General features: G+C 41.1%; 1 protein-coding gene across 3 annotated transcripts in view; it reads right to left on the bottom strand.

Annotated features, from left to right (window-relative positions):
• LOC306907740 (ATP-binding cassette sub-family C member 5) overlaps positions 1 to 21,603 on the bottom strand; it is a 36,941-nt gene that overhangs the window by 1,590 nt on the left and 13,748 nt on the right. The window contains exons 6-27 of one of the 3 annotated variants that reach the window (XM_079480089.1): positions 21,111 to 21,284; positions 18,726 to 18,873; positions 14,897 to 15,045; positions 14,707 to 14,814; positions 13,834 to 14,187; positions 13,455 to 13,526; positions 12,463 to 12,587; positions 12,283 to 12,355; positions 11,954 to 12,157; positions 11,088 to 11,213; positions 10,698 to 10,809; positions 10,130 to 10,314; positions 9,703 to 9,849; positions 5,105 to 5,234; positions 4,843 to 4,996; positions 3,659 to 3,787; positions 3,291 to 3,477; positions 2,088 to 2,177; positions 1,549 to 1,741; positions 1,293 to 1,452; positions 596 to 674; positions 363 to 476 (exon numbers count right to left, since the gene is read on the bottom strand). In XM_079480089.1, the coding sequence (XP_079336215.1) occupies positions 363 to 476; positions 596 to 674; positions 1,293 to 1,452; positions 1,549 to 1,741; positions 2,088 to 2,177; positions 3,291 to 3,477; positions 3,659 to 3,787; positions 4,843 to 4,996; positions 5,105 to 5,234; positions 9,703 to 9,849; positions 10,130 to 10,314; positions 10,698 to 10,809; positions 11,088 to 11,213; positions 11,954 to 12,157; positions 12,283 to 12,355; positions 12,463 to 12,587; positions 13,455 to 13,526; positions 13,834 to 14,187; positions 14,707 to 14,814; positions 14,897 to 15,045; positions 18,726 to 18,873; positions 21,111 to 21,284 (3,213 nt within the window). The remainder of the gene's footprint in view (positions 1 to 362; positions 477 to 595; positions 675 to 1,292; positions 1,453 to 1,548; positions 1,742 to 2,087; positions 2,178 to 3,290; positions 3,478 to 3,658; positions 3,788 to 4,842; positions 4,997 to 5,104; positions 5,235 to 9,702; positions 9,850 to 10,129; positions 10,315 to 10,697; positions 10,810 to 11,087; positions 11,214 to 11,953; positions 12,158 to 12,282; positions 12,356 to 12,462; positions 12,588 to 13,454; positions 13,527 to 13,833; positions 14,188 to 14,706; positions 14,815 to 14,896; positions 15,046 to 18,725; positions 18,874 to 21,110; positions 21,285 to 21,603) is intronic. The other 2 variants (XM_079480091.1, XM_079480090.1) reach the window with 2 other exon arrangements.

Raw genomic sequence — 21,603 nt, 5'->3', positions numbered from 1 at the left:
TCGAACTAACAAACATGGAGAAAATTTCACTGAACTCCAGATTTGATATCATTAGGTAGTCTATCAGAATTGTACTTTTAGCCATGTGGTGGCAATGTTTCACCATATTATACAAAGGCTGAGACTCAGAAGTTTGAAGCTGTTTATCCATAATGGTTACATTAAACATGCTTTAATATAAGCGACTTATATTGCATCCAGGGCATACATTTGATCAGTAAATATGTTCCCTGGTAAACAAACCCATTACCTTTGCGCCGTTAACGAAATGAGCTACAGAAACCATTAACCGTATTGAAGTTTGATTTTTGTATAAACTATAACATCAATCTTGTAGACATAAAATTAATATGGACACATACCTTGCTGTGTCTGAGAAGTGCTCTGGCCACACACAGCAGTTGTCTCTCTCCCACAGAGAAGTTCTCTCCATTATCTGTCACCTCAGAATGCAGTGAATTAGGCAACTGGATTACCTAAAACAAAAATCAAGACAAAGAATCCTCTAAGGCAAAGTAACTGCGAAGTCATTTGCATTTAGAAAGTCATTTCAAGACCTATTCAAATGATGGAGCGGCTCTCTGTGCTCACTCACCGTGTCCTTAATGTGTGATTTCTCTAGTGCCTCCCAGATCTGTGCATCTGTATATTGACCCCAGGGATCCAGATTTGACCTGTTGATGTGACAATAGAAATTGAAAGTTCAATTGAAAGACAGATCTTCTGATTTAAGATGAATATGAAATCAAAGGGAAAACTTATTTACCTTAGAAGGTATAATTTAAAGACAAGTGTGTATTTACATGTAATGACTGTGCAAAGTAAAGTAAAGTAAAGTAAAGTAAAGTAAAGTAAAGTAAAGTAAAGTAAAGTAAAGTTAAGTTAAGTTAAGTTAAGTGATATGATATGATATGATTGATATGATTGATATAAGATATGATTTATATATGATATGATTGATATATGATTGATATGATATATGATATGATATATGATTGATATGATATGATTGATATAAGATATGATTGATATAAGATATGATTGATATAAGATATGATTTATATATGATATGATTGATATATGATTGATATGATATATGATTGATATGATATGATATTATTTTATTTGACGTTATTTGATATATGATATATGATATATGACATATGACATATGACATATGACATTTGACATTTGACATTTGACATTTGACATATGACATTATATTATAATTGTAGAATTGTAGACTTTTTGCACGCTGTAGGGTGAGCTTGTGAATGTGATATGGACCGCACCTGACAGTACCAATGAACAGAACTGGCTCTTGGGGGATGACTGACAGCTTGCTTCTCAAATCCTCCAGACCAATGTGAGCGATGTTGACACCATCAATGATGATTGATCCCCCGCTGAGCTCCACTAGTCTGAAGAGTGCGACGCCCAGTGAAGATTTCCCTGAAGAAACAGCCATCCTGTGTCACCATCTATTTCTTCCACCAATAATAGGACTGGGCTGAAACAAACCCGGCTAAAAGCATCTGAGAGACGTACCTGACCCTGTTCTGCCAACTATTCCCACCCTCTCCTCTGGTTGGATGCAAAAGGAGAGATTCTTCAAAACCAGAGGAAGATCGTCCCGATACCGCATTTCCACATTCTGGAAGGTCAATCGTCCTTCCTGCAGCCAACAGGACGTAGAGGTGGGCGGCCCTGCAATTTGGCGCGGACCTTCGCTTTCTAGGTTCTGAATAAACAAATGCCACAAAAAATATTTTCACAGATGATGTTTCTGTTAGTAAGGCCATAACAGGCTTCATTAATCTCTCTCAGAAGATCTCTGCCGCTTGGCAGCAGCTTAGAGTTCGGGGCGTCGGGAAACAAACCATGTCATACGCTCTGATGTTCTTTCAGCCAAATATTTAACAAATATTCTGTCTAAAAGCGGGATGAAACAGCGCGTAGACCTCTGCGCTCACAGGCCTGTGCAAAGTGAAGAGTTGATGTCCTATGTGTGCTGTGTCAATTTAATAACAAATGGTCTGTCCCTTTCTATTTGCAGCTAAAGCACGTGTGTCAACAGATGCTTCTACCTTTATGTAATGATTGATCCGCTCCACTGATGTAAAACGAGCTTCGGTTTCAGATAGGAGCCTGACGGTGAACTGAAACAGGCCGGTCAACTAGATCAGATAGGGGAGAGAAACAGACACTTTAGTGGTGGTTGCACAGACAAGCATTGCTGTCGTTCATTCTTAGAGGTTAGGGGCAAAACCCACAAGGGGGTCCCAGCTTACTTCCAAGTATGCCTCAAGATGACTAATATTTTTAAACAAAATGAGCATTAAAATATATAAAAAAATTGTTTCCATTTAATGTCAAGCTATAAAATATTGGTTAGAAATATTTAGTACTGTGAGTGGGAGGGGTTTATTAAATATTGTTGAATACAATGGGGGCCTTGGAGTCAAAAAGCTTGAGAACCTCTGCTCTCGAGTCATTTAGATTTCTTTAACGATGGATAGCATATTAGCATATTGCTAAACTTAAATAACACTGGTCCAAAAGCACTTCCTGTTTCAGGCTTTTTTTCAAAGATGTTCATTTGACATCGTGAGGAAATTTTTTAATGTTCTATTTGTTAAAGTTTTATGTAATGCGTGTATAGTGCTAAAAACTAAAATAGTAAGTGCTTCAAGATAAATGTTGTTAACATTTAGCAAAATGGTCTATAGACCCCTGTAGAAGACGGTTGTTTCCAACCGTAAAAAAACTTACAACCACAGGTGAACATTTGCATCCAAATCCAAATGTAAAACAAATATCCTCAAGATTTTATATATATGAATAAAACCATAATTAAACAGGAATTGGACCTGTGCTTACATCTTATGAAATGGTCTGTGGGTTTTCAGACCATGTTGAGTACCATATAGCTAACATAGGAAATTATTTGTTTGTATTCAGCTGAAGAAAATAATTCACATACATTTGGGATGGAGGGTAAGTATACAGATAAGTGGTAAATGAGACAATCTTAATTTCCTAGTGAACTACACATTTATAACCACAAAGAAACCCCTTGACAACTTCATAGAAATGTCCTTGGACCCCAACCCCTATTATTGTGACTCCAACTTCTGGACAGGCCAACAGCATACTTACAAAATGTCTATTATCCCGTTTGTTTAGTTTGAACTAAATCTGTTAACAGTTGTAGTGATATGAATTACAGAAGAAGAGCTGCTCTGCATTTACTAGCTTTTCAAAACGAACAACCTCCGCAGTGCACATACCTGAACGGCGTAAGAGATGGCGAGGCCGGCGTATGCAGGAGGAATGTGACCGTGCATGAAGACAATGAGGAGGCTTACGGTGGTTATGAGAGAAATACTGATAAGGTCCAACCGGACAGCCAGCCAACGCATGCCGCAGCTGAACAGATATTGACACGCTTGGTTTGTGTCGAGTAGGGTCTGATACCTGATGAAATAAATTTCCGGAAAAACGTTTTTATTTGCTTCAAAAATGTGTGTGTACAGTGTCTTCAAAATAAATGTCTATGCAATGACATTTGTCCAAGTCACAAAGTATTTTTGTTGCTGTCACCAAAATAATTTCAGAGCTTCAGCGAAAGTTACAGAGGGCATTTCTTGGATATTACCTGTGTATGAAGTCTGTCCCCCTGCCGTAAGCATAGATAGTGGACAATCCTTGCAGACTGCTGGTGATATGAGAGGTGAAAGGGGATTGGCTGATATTTTCCAGTCGCTTCAGCTCCCGAATCAAAACCCTTTGAGTAAACAAACAAACGGTAGAGCAAATTTACATATATACGTATATAATAAACCCAAAGTCAAACAGTCACGAAAACAGCAGCGATACAGAGCTGAGTTTTGATCAAAGCTGCGCCTCATCTCATCTGCTTATTTGTGAAGCTCACAGATCAGTCTGTGATGTGACAGGTTAGTGGCTTATGGGCTGGAGACCCACGGGGGACAATAACTGTGAGACTGAAGGGATCTTACAGTCATTTTTGGCTAGTGAACTGATTTATGTGGGGCTTTATGAGGCCTGTCACATGTCAGCAGTAAAGCAGGCGGGACAGCGGCTGTATGCCAGCTGAGGCAGAGGCAGGCCTTTATTGACAAAAACAGAGCTGATTTCTGTTTTAAGATGCACATATAAAATGGGCACTGCCTGTGAATAACGCTCAGCAGTGAATCATGCTTTTCTGAGGCCAAGTGGAAAAACAAAAGAGGACGTAACGGACTATGTGAATCAGATTCTTTATATATACATGTATGAAGAAGGTTGTGTTTTCATATGAAAGCTTTATTACTGTGTTCCTACTGTGGAACACAAAAGGAGATATTTAGAAAAATGTCTCAGTGGTTCTGTGTCCATACAATGGAAGTCAAAGGGGACCGGCGTTGTTAAGTAACCAGCATGCTTTAAAATATCTTCTTCTGTTTCACGGGTTTGGAAAGATGTTAGGGTGAAAAAGGGATGAAAGAACTATTGAAAATAAAAACTCATTTATAAGCAAGGTGGCCATTGTCTGATATAATAACAACATGCACAAAAGTAGGTGGCAAAAACATCTAGTTTTTTCTAATTTTATGATTTTTTTATTAATTATTTGCATAACAATTTGAGTGAAATTACCATTTAGACTAGTTAGAAAACATTTACATTTATGCATTAGGCAGATGCTTCTATTCAAAGCGACGTCTGATGTGCAGTCCCTGGGATCGAACCTATGCTCGCCATGCTCTAACCACTGAGCCGGTGGAAAGCATACAACCCATTTCTACCAGTTAGAATAAATCCTTAAAGATTCCAAACCTGGAGATTCTGTTGACGATGAAGAGGAACACGCCCAAAGGAATGATAGAGACCAGGAACCATGGGAACACCGTACACACCACACCCAGACAGAAGAGGACTAATGTCAGATTCTGGAGCAACATTTCGGCTTGCATTGCCAGACGCACGTCAACTGTGGCATGAGAGAGTAGAGAGGGCGTGCATATGAGAGACATGAAACGTCCCGGTCATCACGCAGCTTAAAGGATCGTGAACGTAGATACAGAGGAAAGCTCCTCACCCTCATCCATGTCTCTGGAGAATCTGTTGAGAATACGTCCCAAGGGTGTTGTGTCGAAAAAGCGCATGGAGCTTTGAAGTAGAGCCTTAAATAGTTTGTCATGCATAACCGAGGCCGCCCGCATGGTGCACTGCAAAAACAACACACACAACAAGAAGAGTGTTAATAATAGATGCACCCAGACACAATAATAATGCTAATGACCAGTCATTTAAAAACTCATCGCTTTCTTTTATTAGGGTTTATAATGAAAGGTCAGGGATGTAAACAAACATTTAAACAGCCATTATACCAGAATTATGTGGTGAAAAAAACCTTGGCAAATGTACAAGAACGAATTGGTCGACCTCTGTGAGTTTACAGGCCCAAAGGCAACATCTCACACCTCATCTACAATCACAACATCTTGACGCTGTCATTTTAAAGCTAGACTTGAGTCACAGTAAAACTCATAAACAATGTGTTTTCTTTATTTTCAGCAGAAACACATTAGTATAACAACTGACATTGTGTGTGCTGTTAAAGGAGAACTCAAATTGTGTCTAGATATGATTAAAAACAAAAGATACTGTAAATTAGCAGGCCAGAGACTAGAAACATAATGAGCTATACCATTAAGGGGAATGCATTTCTCCCCCAACATTGGCTCAAACAATTGCCTTCAGCAAATAAACACACAGTTACATAACCAATAATATTCTCAATTGCATATTGAGGGGCTATTCAAAATATACCAGAAATGTTTTTATTAAAAAATAACTTAAGAGAACATTTTACCATTTAGATTTGATGGTTTTTAGCACAAGAGGCGAAATTATATCCAGTGGTAGAATATGTAGTTTCTGAATCTTCATTTTTTCCTCTAGGTAATAAGAGATTAGCCATCATAGAGGAATTAGTGAATTCAAGTGGCACACAATTATGCAGAAACACAACCTCTGTAACGTGCTGTCGGGTCTGCTTAATGGAGAAGTGGCCACGGAGACCTGAGGGGACATATAAACACAACCCCACAGCTGAATGTCAGCAAAGTCAGGACACCGGACAGATTAATGAATTCAGCCCACAGGCAATTTCAAGTAAATAACAAAAGAAAACCACACAACTAAGGCAAAGGATTCTTATGGCCAGTGACCAAGAGTTTGAATCTGGGATTCGGAGAGGCCTTTTTTTGGCTGGCTCTGATTGCCTATGCGGAAAGACTAGCTGGAGAAATGGTCTGCTGGAAAGCAGTGAAACAGATTTGAGGTGTTTTGGAACCAGAAGCAAGTGGCGGGGCGGTTGTACTCATCTGCAAAGAGCGGGTATGAGGGGAGTTAACCTGTGGGCATCAGAGATGCAAGTAGGCTGAGAGGGTTTGGTATGGTTGGATGGATGGATGGGAGACTGTAGGTTGAAAATGTAGATGTAGTGCCCTCTTTTTGTTTGATCGGTCTTGCTGTGCTTGATAAAATAGGAAATCGTTTCACTGTCTAAAATTGAATGGTCTGAGATGGTTGGGTGGGGTTTTGGGTTGAAGTGGTGGTGAGTTCTGAGCATCGGAGGAAGTCGAAGAAGGCTATAGTGAACATGGCGACGAGCATGCGTGCAGTGTGGATTGAATGGTAACCTTGTCTGGGGTCTGGGCTCTTTTAATGTCTTTGATGAGAATCGATGTCTGCAAGATTGCTATGGCTTGGGAGGGTGGGCCGGAAATGAGCTTGTGAAAAGTTTAATTCCATTTAGGTGCCCTTTAATAGACCTGGCTTGGAGGTTTTTTGGTGGTGCTGAGGAGCTGAGGTCCAGAGCCAGGGCGTTTGGTGGGATGGGCATCGGAAAGGCTGACACCAGTTTGAAGGGAGGGCGGGTCTGAGCAAGAGAGAGAAGGAAGAAAAGTGGCCACCGGAGCCGTGTGCGCAGGCAGCCTCACGTTGGGTCGGCTCCTTGGGCAAAGTAAGAATGGAAAGTGAGAAGAGGAGGCAGCCAGGCATGTGCCGCTAATGGAATCAGCCACACGCCTTGGTCAGCTCCTGGGGCAAAGGTGGAAGAACAGTGAAGATAGGTCTCTAAGCTGCTGAGATTGCTAGTGGCGGTGTGGGCCAGCATGGCGCTGGGAAGGTGCTCGGCTGAGTGGAGAAGCGGTCGGGGGCTATCATCGGTGGAGTCTGGGGGCGCTGCCTGGGCGTTTGCCTTCTACTGCAGCCTGACAACTGTAGGCCCTTCTTTGTGGGGGCAGGTTTTGGAGGGGGTTTGATCAAGATGTGGTTGTGATCAAACGTAGTCTCGTGTAGGTGGACCTCTATACTGAAGAGCTGGGGAAAATGTTTATGAGCGTAGTAATGCCACTGCAATAACAGACCGTTGAGCATTCACTTGAGGTTTCAAAGGTTTACGACAACCATTTTGAGTTTATGTCGATGAATTGTTGTGTAGGTGATACCTGAGCTTTCAGACGGAGTGTAGCCAGCGTGTGCATGATGCCTTGCAGTATGCGCAAGCAGAGAGACGCAGAGAGTGAGCATGTCACCGTCACCCAAACGTTCTCAAGTATGCAATAAATTGCAATAAAATGTCTCACAATTTAGCTTCACAGAGTTAACATTGGACTCATGAGGGGTCATGAGTCCAAGATGCAGTTGTGTTCGGGTTGTGCAGACAAGAGACGAGGGAGATTTTGCGCTTAAAGCACTGGTCAGGTATATGGATACAATCTGCTGTTAACATTCACTTAGATGTAACGGCTGAGTGAGTTATTGGGCAAGATGTGAGAAGGGAACGGCATGCTATGTGGAAAACTTATGCACGCAGGACGATACAGTCAGGTTGGAAGTTTACCGTCGCTCACTGAACAGTCCAAGTGCCGAGAAAAGTGCTGGCAAGCAATATATAATGCTCGAGTGCGGTGGTGGCAACACAAGGTTATGGCTAAAGATATAGTAGAGATCAGCTCCTTGCGTATCGGCGTGCTCGGTTCAAACCGAATAGACGCAGTTTATGGATGACAATTAGTAACAGTATCAGTAATATGGTCATAATTCACATTGATTAAAGCAACTGAATGTTTAAGCTACGAGTGCAAAGTTATAGCGTATTAGCACTGATACGTTTGTCAAATTGGGTTGAAATACAGCGATCTTGTGAGCAGGACCAACCTATTGTTTACAGATGCCAGCATGCTGAAGGTCTGGAACTTATAGCCACTTTCTTTGGCAAAGGCCCGCCCAAGAGGCCATATGACTGACAGGTAAAGCAACCAATCACGTTTCGGTTTATGCTGCGTCATAATTAGAGAAAGTTAACAGAAACAACAATGATTATACGTTTATGCCATGAACCTCGCATACTTTTAAGAATTAAGTGTTTAGTCAATCGTGATGAATTCTTATAGCAACCTTTGTAAACACGACAGCTTGCCTCACGGCTTTGTGTTGTTTCCAGGCGGAACGTTCAAGAACATGACACCCACTTCTCCCGGAAATCCTGTGAAATTCAACCAATCAGATGATGTCTTTGAACATGCTGAAGTGTTTCCAGAAAAGTGTGTCTTATGCATCAGACTTTTAGCCAACGGTCCGTGGGTGTGACATGTCTGAGGCTGAAACTAGCAACAAGGTGAAAAGTGCAAACCCGCAGGTATGCAAAATAACCAAATCTGTGGGGAAGGTAGATGTGAAAATGTGAACTTTTGCGTGACTGCAGCGCCTTAAATCCATTAGAATGCCTTTTAATAACCTTACGTCCGCCCTGTACTGATGAAAACCTTCTTAGAGTTTAGTTTTCCCATTTAGGAATAGTTTTGTCGAAACGAAAAACAACGTGTAAAGCAAACAAGCTGCTGTGTTTGCGTGTGGGTCTCTTATGAGCAGCACTGTTGCGAGACATTTGAGAGAATGGAGGTAAGGTGGCTTGACTATTTATAGGGCTGATAGGTTGATTGCTGTGATTGTTAATGGAAAGCCAGCCGAGTGAATTATCTGCATGTGCTTCTCCCAAACCTTGTTAATAAAACATCATTTCATTGCATGCATAATTACTTAATTTTTTTTTTGCGATTAAATTGTCACATCATTATATAACAGATAATCAAAGTAAGGATATGGTAGGAATCGAAAAATTATTATTTTATTTGTCAGCTGGATAGTTTTGGAGGGGCCCAATACAAATCTGGGGGGAATGTCCCCCTAGCCCCCCATATATATATAAAAACAGAAACTAAGTATGAATGTCTCTGTATGCTGCATGCTTATTTTTTTAAACAGTATGTGAAACAATGGCTTGTTTTCATACAAATCATTTGCATATTCTACAACTGTATCCTAAATACTGGAGCAAAACTAGTATGCATCCAAATCCAAATATAGCCTCAAACTTTGTAAAAGTACATTTTGCCATCAATGCACCCTGTTTGTATCGGTTTCCCGAGAATTCACAGGTGTGGGAAAAAGATTAATCGTGACGCCCCTTGACAGATTAACCCGGTACTCTCAGGTAGATTCAGGCCGTGCTGAATAAAACATGAGCAAGAGGAAATGTATCTGCCCGAGGACGAAGTGTTTGATGAAAAATTCAAGTGTGTGCAATGGAGACGACAGGCCGAAACAGAGGAATCTCAAGATTACCTTAACGAAAACAAGCCCTCGCAAGGTCTTCAGAAACAGCGCCGCCCCCATGGACAGAACGTACACCCTGGAATAGTACTGTACGTGTGGGTTCAGTCGCATGCTATTGCTCTCCGCGGTCCCGTTCCCCTGTACCAGCGAAGAATTCTGCAGAGACAAAGCAACATCACCTTGGCAACGTGATCTGTCTCCAGAGGATCCAAATGTGCCAGCTGAACGGCGTGCGTGAGTCCCAGTCTCAATTATTTTACAGAACGTGAGCTAACAGCAGCATCTGTTGCTGTGATTCTCCCACTGTGTAAATCATGTGCAGTCTGGCACTTCTAATTAGTTTCGGATTGATGTTCATTTCTGCTAGGCATCAAAACCAGTTGCTGGGGGTTTATCGTATAAAGAGACGAAAGCAGCCTTAAGCGACCAGGCTTACCCCGCTGCCCTCTCTGATCCAGTGACTGAGCCACCAGTTGCTGAAGGCGATGCTGCCTGTGGTGAAGAGGAAGAGGAGGATGTTTATGATGAAGGCCAGAGGCCCTCCAGCAGCCTTGATGTAAGAGGCGTACATGTCCCAGGACACGGCCCCGGACCCCTTTTCCTCTGCCTGCATCAGTTGAGCTGTAAAGTGAACATCAAATAGGAAAAGATAAAGATTCATTTCAAACTTGGACCCCATTGTATGGACACAAAACCACATTTCTCAAAATATCTTCTTTTGTGTTCCACGGAAGAAAAAGTCAACTACATGAGGACAAATAAACCATGACAGACATTTTAATTTGGGGGTAACCCATCCCTTAAATGCCAAAAATTATATCATAACTAATCCATCTGTAAATCTACACATTTAGTAAATAAAAATAGCTAAGTAAAGTTTATCTTTAAAAAAGCTTTATTTCTTTAATCACACAATTCATACAATTTCATGTCTTGCGTCACCACATGATATTCAATGTAAAATCTGAGTCGAGAGCCACTATATTAATCTAATCCCACCTCACCTCCTTTCTTGCTCTCAGCAGATGATTTGACCGGGACGTTAGCGTGAAGGCACTGTGTGCTGCTCAGGTCTTCTGGCCTCTGCTTGTTTTTCAGGTTCTTCCTCACCAGGTTCTGAATGAGAGATGGTAAAGAGCAATTCTCTAGTGATTCTCAGGACACAGCAGGCCGGCCGTTAAGTCATTAATACAGAGATCAGTGACAAGGTCCCTCGGCTGTTACTCTCATTGATCAATGTGCTTATAAATTACAAGAGCGCCGCGTGAATTAACATTTAAACTCCGCTGCCCATGGCTCATGAATTTTGCAGCGGGTGATTTCGGATGTTCGGCGTCCGTGTGACCCTGATGTTTTTTCTAGTGTGCACGGCTGCTGTGAGGGGTGTTCTGTACCTCTTGCTGCACGCTGTTGAATAGGGCGGCGTAGTCCCGTTCTTTCTCCATGAGGTACGTGTGTGTGCCATGTTCTGCTATCTTGCAGTCCTTCATTAGCACCACCTTGTCACACTCGGGCAAATACTGTAGAAAAAACACCCTATTACCTTACTGCTTTACACTACACGGGGACAGTTCATTCAAAAAAACTCACCCATTAAATCTATATAAATGTCTTTGTTCTGATGAACACAGAGAAAGCTATTTGTAGAGTTTGGTTGTCAAAAGTGCCCCAAAACTGCTTTCCTACATTCTTCAATGCACATTTTCTTAAATGTTAGTCAATGGGAGGCAAGAACTGTTTGGTTATAAGCATTCTTCCAAATATCTTTCTCTGTGTTCATCAGAACTGTTCCTTTAAAGGAATACTTGGCCCAAAAATTCTGTCTGCGTCACTACTCTTTCAATACTCATTTCTGCCTGCTATATAGTATGGAAGTAGGCGATTTCGGACACAGCCTCTGTCATAATTTACTCACCTTTGAGTAACTATGGGTGTCAATGGAGGACAAGATATGCTTGGTTATAAGCATTCTTCCAAATATCTACTTTTGTGTTCATCAGTACAAAGAAATTGATACAGATTTGGAACAACTCGAAGGTGAGTAAATGATGACAGAATTTTAATTTCTGGGTGAAGACTCCCTTTAACACGTTACAGTATCTGCATTCCCTTTACCCTTTCAAACTGCGTAAACATTCATGCACACATTGTTTTGTTCTGTTTACATTTCACAGCCGATATGTATTGAATGTTGTGGACGAGCACAACATAATCAGTCTGTTTTGCTCGTATGTGATGTTGTGCATTAAGCCTCTCTTGCCTGCAACTGGTGCGTAACAAATATGACAGTCCTGCCCTTTGAAGCGGCGCGGATGGCGCCGTGAAATAACCGAGAGCCCACTCGTGTGTCCACGGCACTGAGTGGGTCATCCAGCAGAAGAATAGGTCTCTCGCTGTACAGAGCCCGGGCCAGACTCACTCTCTGCCGTTGGCCGCCGCTGAGGTTGGCACCTTTCTCTCCTATCTGTAGAAGATAACTCAGTCATTATTACACCGCACATACATCTTGTTCAAGGTTACTTAAGCATTACACAAGGCACAAGTGCGATTTGTTTCTGAGAATGTGTTCGCCAAGGTAAAAAATCATACCTCGGTCATGTCTCCATATGGTAGCTCGGTTATATCAGGAACTAAACAGCATGCGTCCAGTACAGCATTGTACCTAGAAAGTTCGACAGGTGGTCAGCACAAAATTTAATGGAATTTCACATATGAAAAGGTCAAACTAATTTCTTGAGTCATTTGAAACTCCGTCAATACACTTCATACTTTTCCTCGATATATTCTTTTCCAAACAGTATGTTCTCTCTCAGGGAATCATTGAGGATCCAGGACTGTTGAGCGACATACGCCAAACCACCATTGACAGCCACCGAGCCTCCAAGCAGGGTCAACTGTAAAGAAGAATCCAAAGTATGTGTGCTTACTTTGCTTATATGACTAACAGGTTTAATGCTGCTTTGAAGTGCACCCGGGAAACTCATAGATCCGATTTGGGCATTCATTATTTATGACATTTAACACATCCCAGTCAGAAAAAAGGGAAAAGTAACCAATCAAAAGAACAAAAAGATTTGATAACATTTATTTATCCCACCTCATTATATATATATATATATATATATATATATATATATATATATATATATATATCTATGCCAGACAGGCAGCCCATTCCAAAATCATGGGAATCCTAATACAGTTTTAATCTTTATTTGATTTTTCAGAAAGACATCACCGATATGTAGTTTTCTATAAGTTGCATGTATGAAATGATTTAAATATAGCATGTGATTATTATTATTATGTAATTGAAATAACTTAGAAAAATACTGTTGCTAACAGACTTGTTTTACATCATGTTGGAAATCGACGCCCCATTCAACATTACAACTTAGCAACTCGAGTATGGACTCAAGTTTGAACTCAAGTCATTTTAAATATGACTTTACGAGTTCTGAGCACATGGATGACCAAGCGATTACAATATTAGCGACTAATATGTTCAGGCTGCTTCATCCTGATAAACTATATGAAATAATTCATATAAAAATATTGATTCATAGTGAATGGAATGGAATTCTGAAGAATATACATGTTTCTCAAGTAGTGACCAATAGATGTTTTTTGTCGTACTGTTCCTTCAATGCTGGTTTTGTGCAGGTCTACAAAATTGACCCATAACTTTCCAGTAAAGGTTTATAACTTGTTGTTTAAGTTAAGTAATGTGATCTTTTAAAAGCATGTCGGTGACCTCTCACCTGTCCCAGCAGAGCGGAGAGCAGCGAGCTCTTCCCACTTCCAACTCCACCACAAACGCCGACCAGTGAACCCTGTGTGCACACAGCAGTGAAGATTAAGCTGGAGAGAGAAATATTTACACAAGCAGATCGAGTTTAATCCTTGTCATGAAAAGCTCTGTATATAACAGCTCTATTCACAGTGTGTATTCCTTCAGGCAACGCTTACTGCCACCCATGGAAACCACTTTTCGTCTGAACTGAAATGTTTTTTTTGTAAAAAATAAAAACCTTAACACCCTCAACATGCTGAACGTATTTAAATGCTCCACAAAAAAGTATTGAAATATTGATTATGGAAATAATTTAGGCAGTCTGACAATGTGAAGGGGTGGAGTACCTTCTGGACACACAGGTCTACGCGTTGAAGGGCTTTGTGCAGCGGAGGTCTCATGCTCTGTGTGGAGGAGATGGTGCTCTGCGGGCTCTCCTGCTCCATGTGTTTAAGGAGGTGTTCTGCATTGGGTTCCTCGCTGTTTCCTTTGTTTTCCTCTGTGGTGATGTACAAGCTCAGTTTCTCTCTCCTCAGAACCCTCTTCATGCCTCCTCTTTTTTGCTGGCCTCTGCTGCTCTTCTTCTCCTGTGAGCTGCAGGTCTTCTCCCAGGCTAGCGTGGCATCTTTAAACTCCACCACATTATCAGGATCTTCTGTTTTACATGAGATCATCTCTCTGTCCTCCATCATGAAGAGCTTCTGTGGGTGGAAGTTGAGCCATTGAGCTCCTTTTGTATTCATTCGAAAGATTTTTAAAGGAACGGTCCACCAAGAATGAAAATGTTGCCCTTATTCCAACTTTATTTTGTGGAACAGAGGATATTTGGAAAGTGCTCTTTTCGTATAACGCAACTCAACTCAAATCAACTTTTGAATTCAATTCAATTAAAAAAGTCCTGATCATATATTTCACTTAATTATATAAATTTCATATAATTGTTTATTTTTCGTTTAGTTTAGTTTTGTTTAAGTTAATGTTTAATTAGATTTTTTATTAAAAAATGATGATATCTTCATTAAATGTTATTAACAAAAACAAAATTTTTTAATTAACTCATTTTTATTCCATTTTGCTTTGTTTTTTATTTCATTGGAACTTGTGCCTTTTTGCGTGTTGTATGAAATAAAGCAAACTACACATTCTGCTTAACATAGAAGTAAATGATGAGAGAATTTTGGTGAACGACCCCTTGGATGTTGGTGTAAAATATCAGATACCTGAAATCTTTTCACAGCCACAGATCCGTCTGATAAGGAGCGCACCACCATGGGTGTGACCTTTAGAGAAAAGGTCATGGAGTTAAAAACAGCAACGACTGTGAAGGCCTGCGGGTTGTGACAAAAAGGACACTGTCAGCGACTTCACAGCTTACGAGTTTAAAACTTAGTGCAAAGAAGTTCGCTGCACCTGTGCAGCGGTGAGATCGTTGCCGAGGGCCATGTGAAGCGTAAAGGTGCACACGCTAGCTATCACGACAATGACTGGAGCCACGCCCACTGTCAGACTCTGAACACATCCGGCCCACTCCAGTATTCTTCTCTCTTCTGATCGAACCTCTGGATAAACAAACAGGGTGTCAGAGACTCGGTACACAAAACTGTCGTTCTGCTTCACCTCGGTAATACAATGCCGTTGTCGCTCTTTTTCACAACCGAGTAATCATATTTAGCACTCATAAAAGAACTGCATCTATCCTGCAATACGGTTTGTAGTTAGGATAAAAAGGGCTAAACTGTGTTTAATTCGGCAACAATATGTGAAACACAAGACGGATGGTAATCATAAACAGTAGATGCTATAGTAGACGAGAAAGCTAAGGTTTTGGCTGAGGTTCAAGTGCCTCGTTTCACCCTCCTTCTGCTGCAGCAATATTTGTCTCCCGGCTGCCCGCGGGCTGGCACGTTCACTCAGTGCCGCTCTCTGGCTCGCGGCCAAAGTGTTTAGCTACCGATCTCAACAAACGAAAGCACTGGACATAATCTCTGAAAACAATCCCAAATCTCCATAATTCAGACATAACAGATGTTAATCTATGCAAGGCGTGATATTTTATTCATAAGTGCATGCACAGAAAGTAAAATGGAAACGGAAGCAGTACATACAAATTAAAAAAATAATTCATCCAACAATATAAATTCTCTCATGTACGCCATCACAGATGTGTATGACACAAAATACACACATACTAAACTATATTCTTATATTCTACTCTTGGAATCCAAATGACTCCAGGGAGATATATGGAAGCGTGTAAAACTTTCAATCTCACTGAGCGAGCGCCTCGTGACAAAAACGCACGTGACCATGAATCTCAAGAGCCAATGATATTTGAAGCTACGTGACGCCATATTTAAACGTATTAAGCCGCGGTCACACTTGACTTTTTGCTCCATTGACTTCCATTCATATATCCATGCGAATGCGACAGACTGGTGTAGTATCAAAGTCTGACTCCCCTGTGAGATTATGACACCCCTGTTTTCCCCTTCGAAAACTGCGTGGTGTGTTTTCTTTATATGTAGCACATTAAGTTGTTGTGGGAGATTTTGTCTCTTAGTTCAATCTCCACCTATATGTATACATTACATCTCAGTTGTCATGAAATCCTCGAGAGACAACAAAAACACAACTCTGATCAAGGCGTATTTAAGTTGTTTTATGTTTTTTAAATGTTGCTCGACAGCCATCACTTTTAGTTCCTAATGCCGGTGCGAATGAAACCAGAAACAGGGAAAAAAAAGTTTCCAAAAAACTAGTTTCAGTACTTAATTCCCTAAATGATCTGTTGCAAAAGCGGCTTATGAGAGAATTTTCATATTTGGTTAAACTATCCACATTAAAAAGGTTAAATGACAATCTTACATATACAAAAGCTACTCTCAATGCTGCGTTTCAAACACTATGAGAGAACATTCTTTGTTTGACCGGTTGTGAAGCACGTGTGTCAAACACACCAAGAATTGGATTTAAACGTGGCTAATTACCCTCGCACCTGCAAGGTTATAAATACACATGACACGAATGCGTCTTCAGGTTTCTTTGTCTTCAAGGATCGCTTTGTCTGTACATCGCTGTGTGTCTTGCGTTTGTGCAAACTATATATAGCTAAAGAGTTAACCAAAGAGTATAAATAAAGAGTTTAACTAAGAGTTTAACTAAATAGTTCAAATAAGTCATGTGTAGTTCAGAGCGGAGATCTCTGAACTGGACAAAAATGAATTCCCTCTGCATCCGGGTTCTCCGTGCTCGGCTTTCTTTCTTTAAAAAGGGCTGAGCCGCCTCTCCCCCGGGGTTCACGGTTTGATTTAGCCGAGGCAGGGTAGACGGATCCGTCTGGTTCCCCTGTGCACTCGCACTACGACGATGTCAATGGCTGCATTGGTCAACACGGAGAGACACCTGTGGCTAAAGCTCACGGGCATCAAAGACAGGGACCGGGCATTCCTCTTTGAGGTCCCAATCTCGCCTTCCAGACTGTTTGCAGTCAACACTGTCCTCAGGGAGAGTGTGGCGAGTCGCGCCCCCCCCCCCTCGCTGAGGCAGGGGAGTGGACCACCGCATTTTTGACAGATGGTGCATGGCACACCATGCAGATCCAATTCACTGACAAATTGTTTCAGTGTTGAGGTTTCTGTGAGAGAACCTGGCCTCAGGGACGAGCCCCGGTACTCAAATGGTTTTTGTGGCCTGCCACACCCTGATTGATGGGGTTTCTGTGGGAAAACACCCGCTTCATTCGTGGAGCGAGGTGGCTTAGGACTCCTTCTAGAGAGTCTGTCCAGTCATGGGACTTAGCGATAGTGCTTGAGGGTCTAGTTAGGTTACCCCTGGGATGGTCAAAGCTATTCTGCATCCTCACCCAAGTAATCTTCCTAAAGTGCCGTTCTCCACCGTGCATCCAGTTGTTCTTGAGGCCTTCTGTCCTCCACCATTCACAACACTGGAGCAGGAAAGATTACACCTACTGTGTCCAGTACGTGCTCTTCAGAATAACATCCACAGCACCAGCCAATGGCGTGTATCTGAGCCGCTTTTCATATGCTACGGGAGCCGCAATTGGGGGGCGAAGCAAACGATGTTGCATTGGGTAAGGGATGCTATTGCTCTGGCCTGTGAGGCGCGCTGTCAAGCTTCACCTCTAGGAGTCAGAGCTCATTCAACAAGGGTGGTTTAATCTTCAACTGCCTTAGCAACAGGTGTCCCCTTGCAGCAAGTGTGTGATGCGGTGGGCTGGTCCTCTCCGCACACATTTGTCAGATTTTATTGTCTGGATGTCCATGCTACTCCAGGCTCACGCGTCATGGAGTCTACATCCCCGAATCACGTCTGATGCCTAATCTTGGCTTGTTCACAAACAATGTCGCACTGCAGGCATGCTGGATATCCTCTCAGACAAAGTTGCAAGACGTGTCCTTCCTCTAGTCAAATGACCCACAGTGTGCGTGCAGCACTCTGTAAAGTTGAACTATTTCCATCTCGATGCAGGGCCGATGCCCCTAGAAAATGTGCATGACATACAGTATGCGTGTCGTGACTGCGTCCCTCCCTATTTGCGTGCAGCTGCCATGTGTCTGTATTTGAAATAATGAACTTGTGAGTGCAAAAGACGCAAAATGTGAATCGTCCCTTACTGTAAAAAAAGAAGATGGAAGAATTACACTTTCTCTCATTGAAATGTTATTAAAACATATCCAGGGTTCATTTGATGAACTACTTCTGTGATTACTGCGTAAACTGACCTCATACATCCACTAAATTTGACTGGAAACAGTTGGTGAAAGGAGAAGTTAGTTCTGAGAAAGCTCTAACTTTTTTCTATCATTTGTTTGTCAGATGCCTTTTAGTTTGACATTATGGCCTCTATAATGCAATAAAAGTAAAAATGACTTAAGTGTCCAAATTCTTTTGGTGTCACTGTTAATCTACCTTATCCAATTATTTTCCAAATCATAATGCATCAAAGAGTGTTTAATGCTTTGTAAATTAATCTCAAAGCTAGGGACTCTCGGGACATTTAGATGCTGGAGCACCAAGGAAGGACAGAGCCAAGCCAGTGGATTATAAAACTGGAGATTGTTCCAGTGAGAGTGATGCAAAGCCACAGAGATCAATCCCCCGATTTCCATGGAGTCTTTGAGATGTGCGAGTTCAGACAACAGGAAGTGAGTATATAATGATGGTGACCGACCACTCTGTGCTAGTGTTTGTGTGTGCGTGTAGCTGAGCAGAGACTCACTCTGGAGGTTGTTTGCAAATACACTTTCCCAGCAGTACATCTTAATGAACTTTATAGAGCCCAGGATTTCGTTCATCAGCCGGATGCGCCGGTCCGTAACCACCACACACCTCTTACGAAAATACGCTGTCAGGCGGGAGGCCAGCATCTGTGGGAAATAATTAAAATGTGAGGAACGACCTGTACAGCAGAGATGAGATGACTCCACTATTCCCTGACTCAGGGGATTTTGCCTAAGGAAAAGTCATTAGGCTTGAATGTATTGGGTGAATGAATGAACTGTATGAAAGGGATTTGTTCAGGTTTCTCAGAGGACTCTTGAATTACCATGGGCATAATATCTAGCGTTGCGTACGCACAAAATGGGCACTGAAATGTGTTCATATCATTTTCCATGCATATATTGGGATTGGGATTTGTGAGCCAAATGTTAACTTTGGAAACATCGCTAATTTTCGCCTCATATCCAATCTCCCATTTCTTTCAAAGATTTTGGAGCGGTTGTCGCCTCCCAGTTTTCTCATTTAACTGAGAACAATCTTTTTGAGCCTTTGCAATCGGGCTTCTGTAAATTCCATAGTGCTGAAACAGCATTGGTTAAGGTCACTAATGACTTCTTAATTGCTTCTGATAGTGGCTGCCTTTCAGTTTTGATACTGCTTGACCTCATTTCAGCTTTTGATACGGTAGATCACGCTGTTTTAATTACTCGTCTAGAAAATGTCTGTGGGGTCTCTGGTATTGCTCTTAATTGGTTTAAATCTTATCTCACCGATCGTACACAGTTTGTTGCAATATGTGGTGTTAGGTCTGAGCTCGGTGTTGTGAAATCGGGAGTCCCTCAGGGATAAATTTTGGGACCGTTACTTTTTTAAATCTTTATTTTTCTACTTGGTTAGCTTTTGAAGTCTCTTGGTCTAAAATGTCATTTTAGACATAAATAAATGATGATAGAATTAAGGGGTGAACTATACATTTAAGGATGAAATCTATGTAAAGTTATATACTACATAGGCCCTGAATTTTGCAGATTGTAAATGGACTACTTGCATGTAGCCTTTTGCGTTCTCCTCGACGCTGCTCAGTCATTTTCGGTAACAGTGTTAAACGTATCTACATGCAGAGATCATGGTAGATTATTTATATTTTTAAGGCGGTCACTTAATAATAAAAAATAAAAATCCAGTTTGTAATGTTAACATGCTTTAATGTGGGTTTTTATGACATACTGTATTTATATTAGCAGACGTTTATAAGCAAATACTCATTTACTTAATAAAAAAGGCGTTGTATGCACACTTTCAGCAGGTTTCCGCTTTCCTAAATTGTCTCATCGCTTTCTTAAACAGTCTCATTGATAGATAGATCATTCTTTTTAACTACAATAAGATTACACCATACAATTATTTTTTAAAGTTCAATGTTGATTTTAAATTAATTAGACGTTCATTCACATTGCATAGTATTTAAAAATAAAAATGCCAAATATAGCTTTCCTGTGGCTCAGTGGTACGAGCATGGCCCTTACAAGGTCAAGGTCATGACTTCGATCTCAGGGGATTGCACAGTCAGAAACAAATGTATAATAAAATGCATTTTTTAAGTTGATAAAAAGTGTCTGCCAAATGCAATATAAAATGTTAAATGTAAATAAAAACATTAACAGCGTACATTTTTGTGGCATTTATCCTTAAACGTTATAACCACACTTTTGAGCTATTGACAAAAAATGCATTTACTTATGGATAGCATTACGTTTGTCAATAAAAAAACTACACAACATAGTGATCCAAACATTTCATAAAAACATGTTGCGTGTGCTTGTCAGCTCCGTGCTTTCTCACACATGAAGCACTTCAGGATTTTATGCTATGATTCCCTGTTAGTCTCCTTCAGCCTTCTGCGATGTGTGTTCAGTGGTTAAATGTCTTTGTGTGAGGAGAAAAAGTGCAACGCTATATTTACTTTTTCATATCATTTGAAGATTATGTACCTAGTGATGTTTATAACATTTCTTCTTATGTTGCTGATAATGCACGTACGTAAACATTTTACGTTAAGGTTTCACAGGGAGCAACAGCCCATAGTAAATAGTAAATAAATATAACCGGAACCTACTGAGCCATACGATTTAAAGTCGGAAGTACGCCACTCTGCAAAGTGCAAGTAGTCCATTCTGGAATTCGACTTTTAACACAAATTGTCATGCAATATGATAATATAAATTATAAGTCGTTGCTGGAAATAGATTTGCTGTGATTCTTACTGTTCACTCTGTCATCCACACCAGATTTATGTCACAACCTACTGAAAGAAATCTGATTTGGGCCACATTGGTGTGAATTGACTTTGTGAGGATGCCTGGAAATACTGTGTTTATCTCACCATGGTGGGATAGAAAATTACAAATATGGCCGATCCGACAAGCGCTGTGGGTCCCAAAAAGTAAGTGGTGTATGACAGACCCAGAATTCCAACCAGAGGCCCCCCAACCAGCAGACAGCCCACCGAGACGGCTTCATACAGCCGCTGTCCATCACTCGAACAAATGTTCACCAGCTGAAAGTAAAACAGCATACAGTTACCCTCAACTGCAAACAGCATGGCCATTTAAGCAATGCATTAGCCATAATATAGAACACTCAGACCTCCAAAACACAATCACAATTCTGTTTTCATGGGCCAGGAGGACACAAGAATGAGCTATGAGAGGCCGACTGAAACTATTACAAGAAACTGAACCCTCTCCTGAACCCCTTTCACATGTTATTTTTCTTTAAGTTTTAGAAAATAAGGCTCGACCCGAGGAGCCGTTCTCTCAATATTGAAATTCTTATCAGCACGCTGTTGAAACCAAACGTAGCGTTGGTAATAAATA

Source organism: Barbatula barbatula (genome assembly GCF_947034865.1).
Source record: "Barbatula barbatula genome assembly, chromosome: 18".
In the NCBI taxonomy this organism is placed as follows: Eukaryota; Metazoa; Chordata; class Actinopteri; order Cypriniformes; family Nemacheilidae; genus Barbatula; species Barbatula barbatula.
The sequence above is the reverse complement of the archived record's forward strand: the minus strand, read 5'-3'. Positions and strand labels throughout refer to the sequence as shown.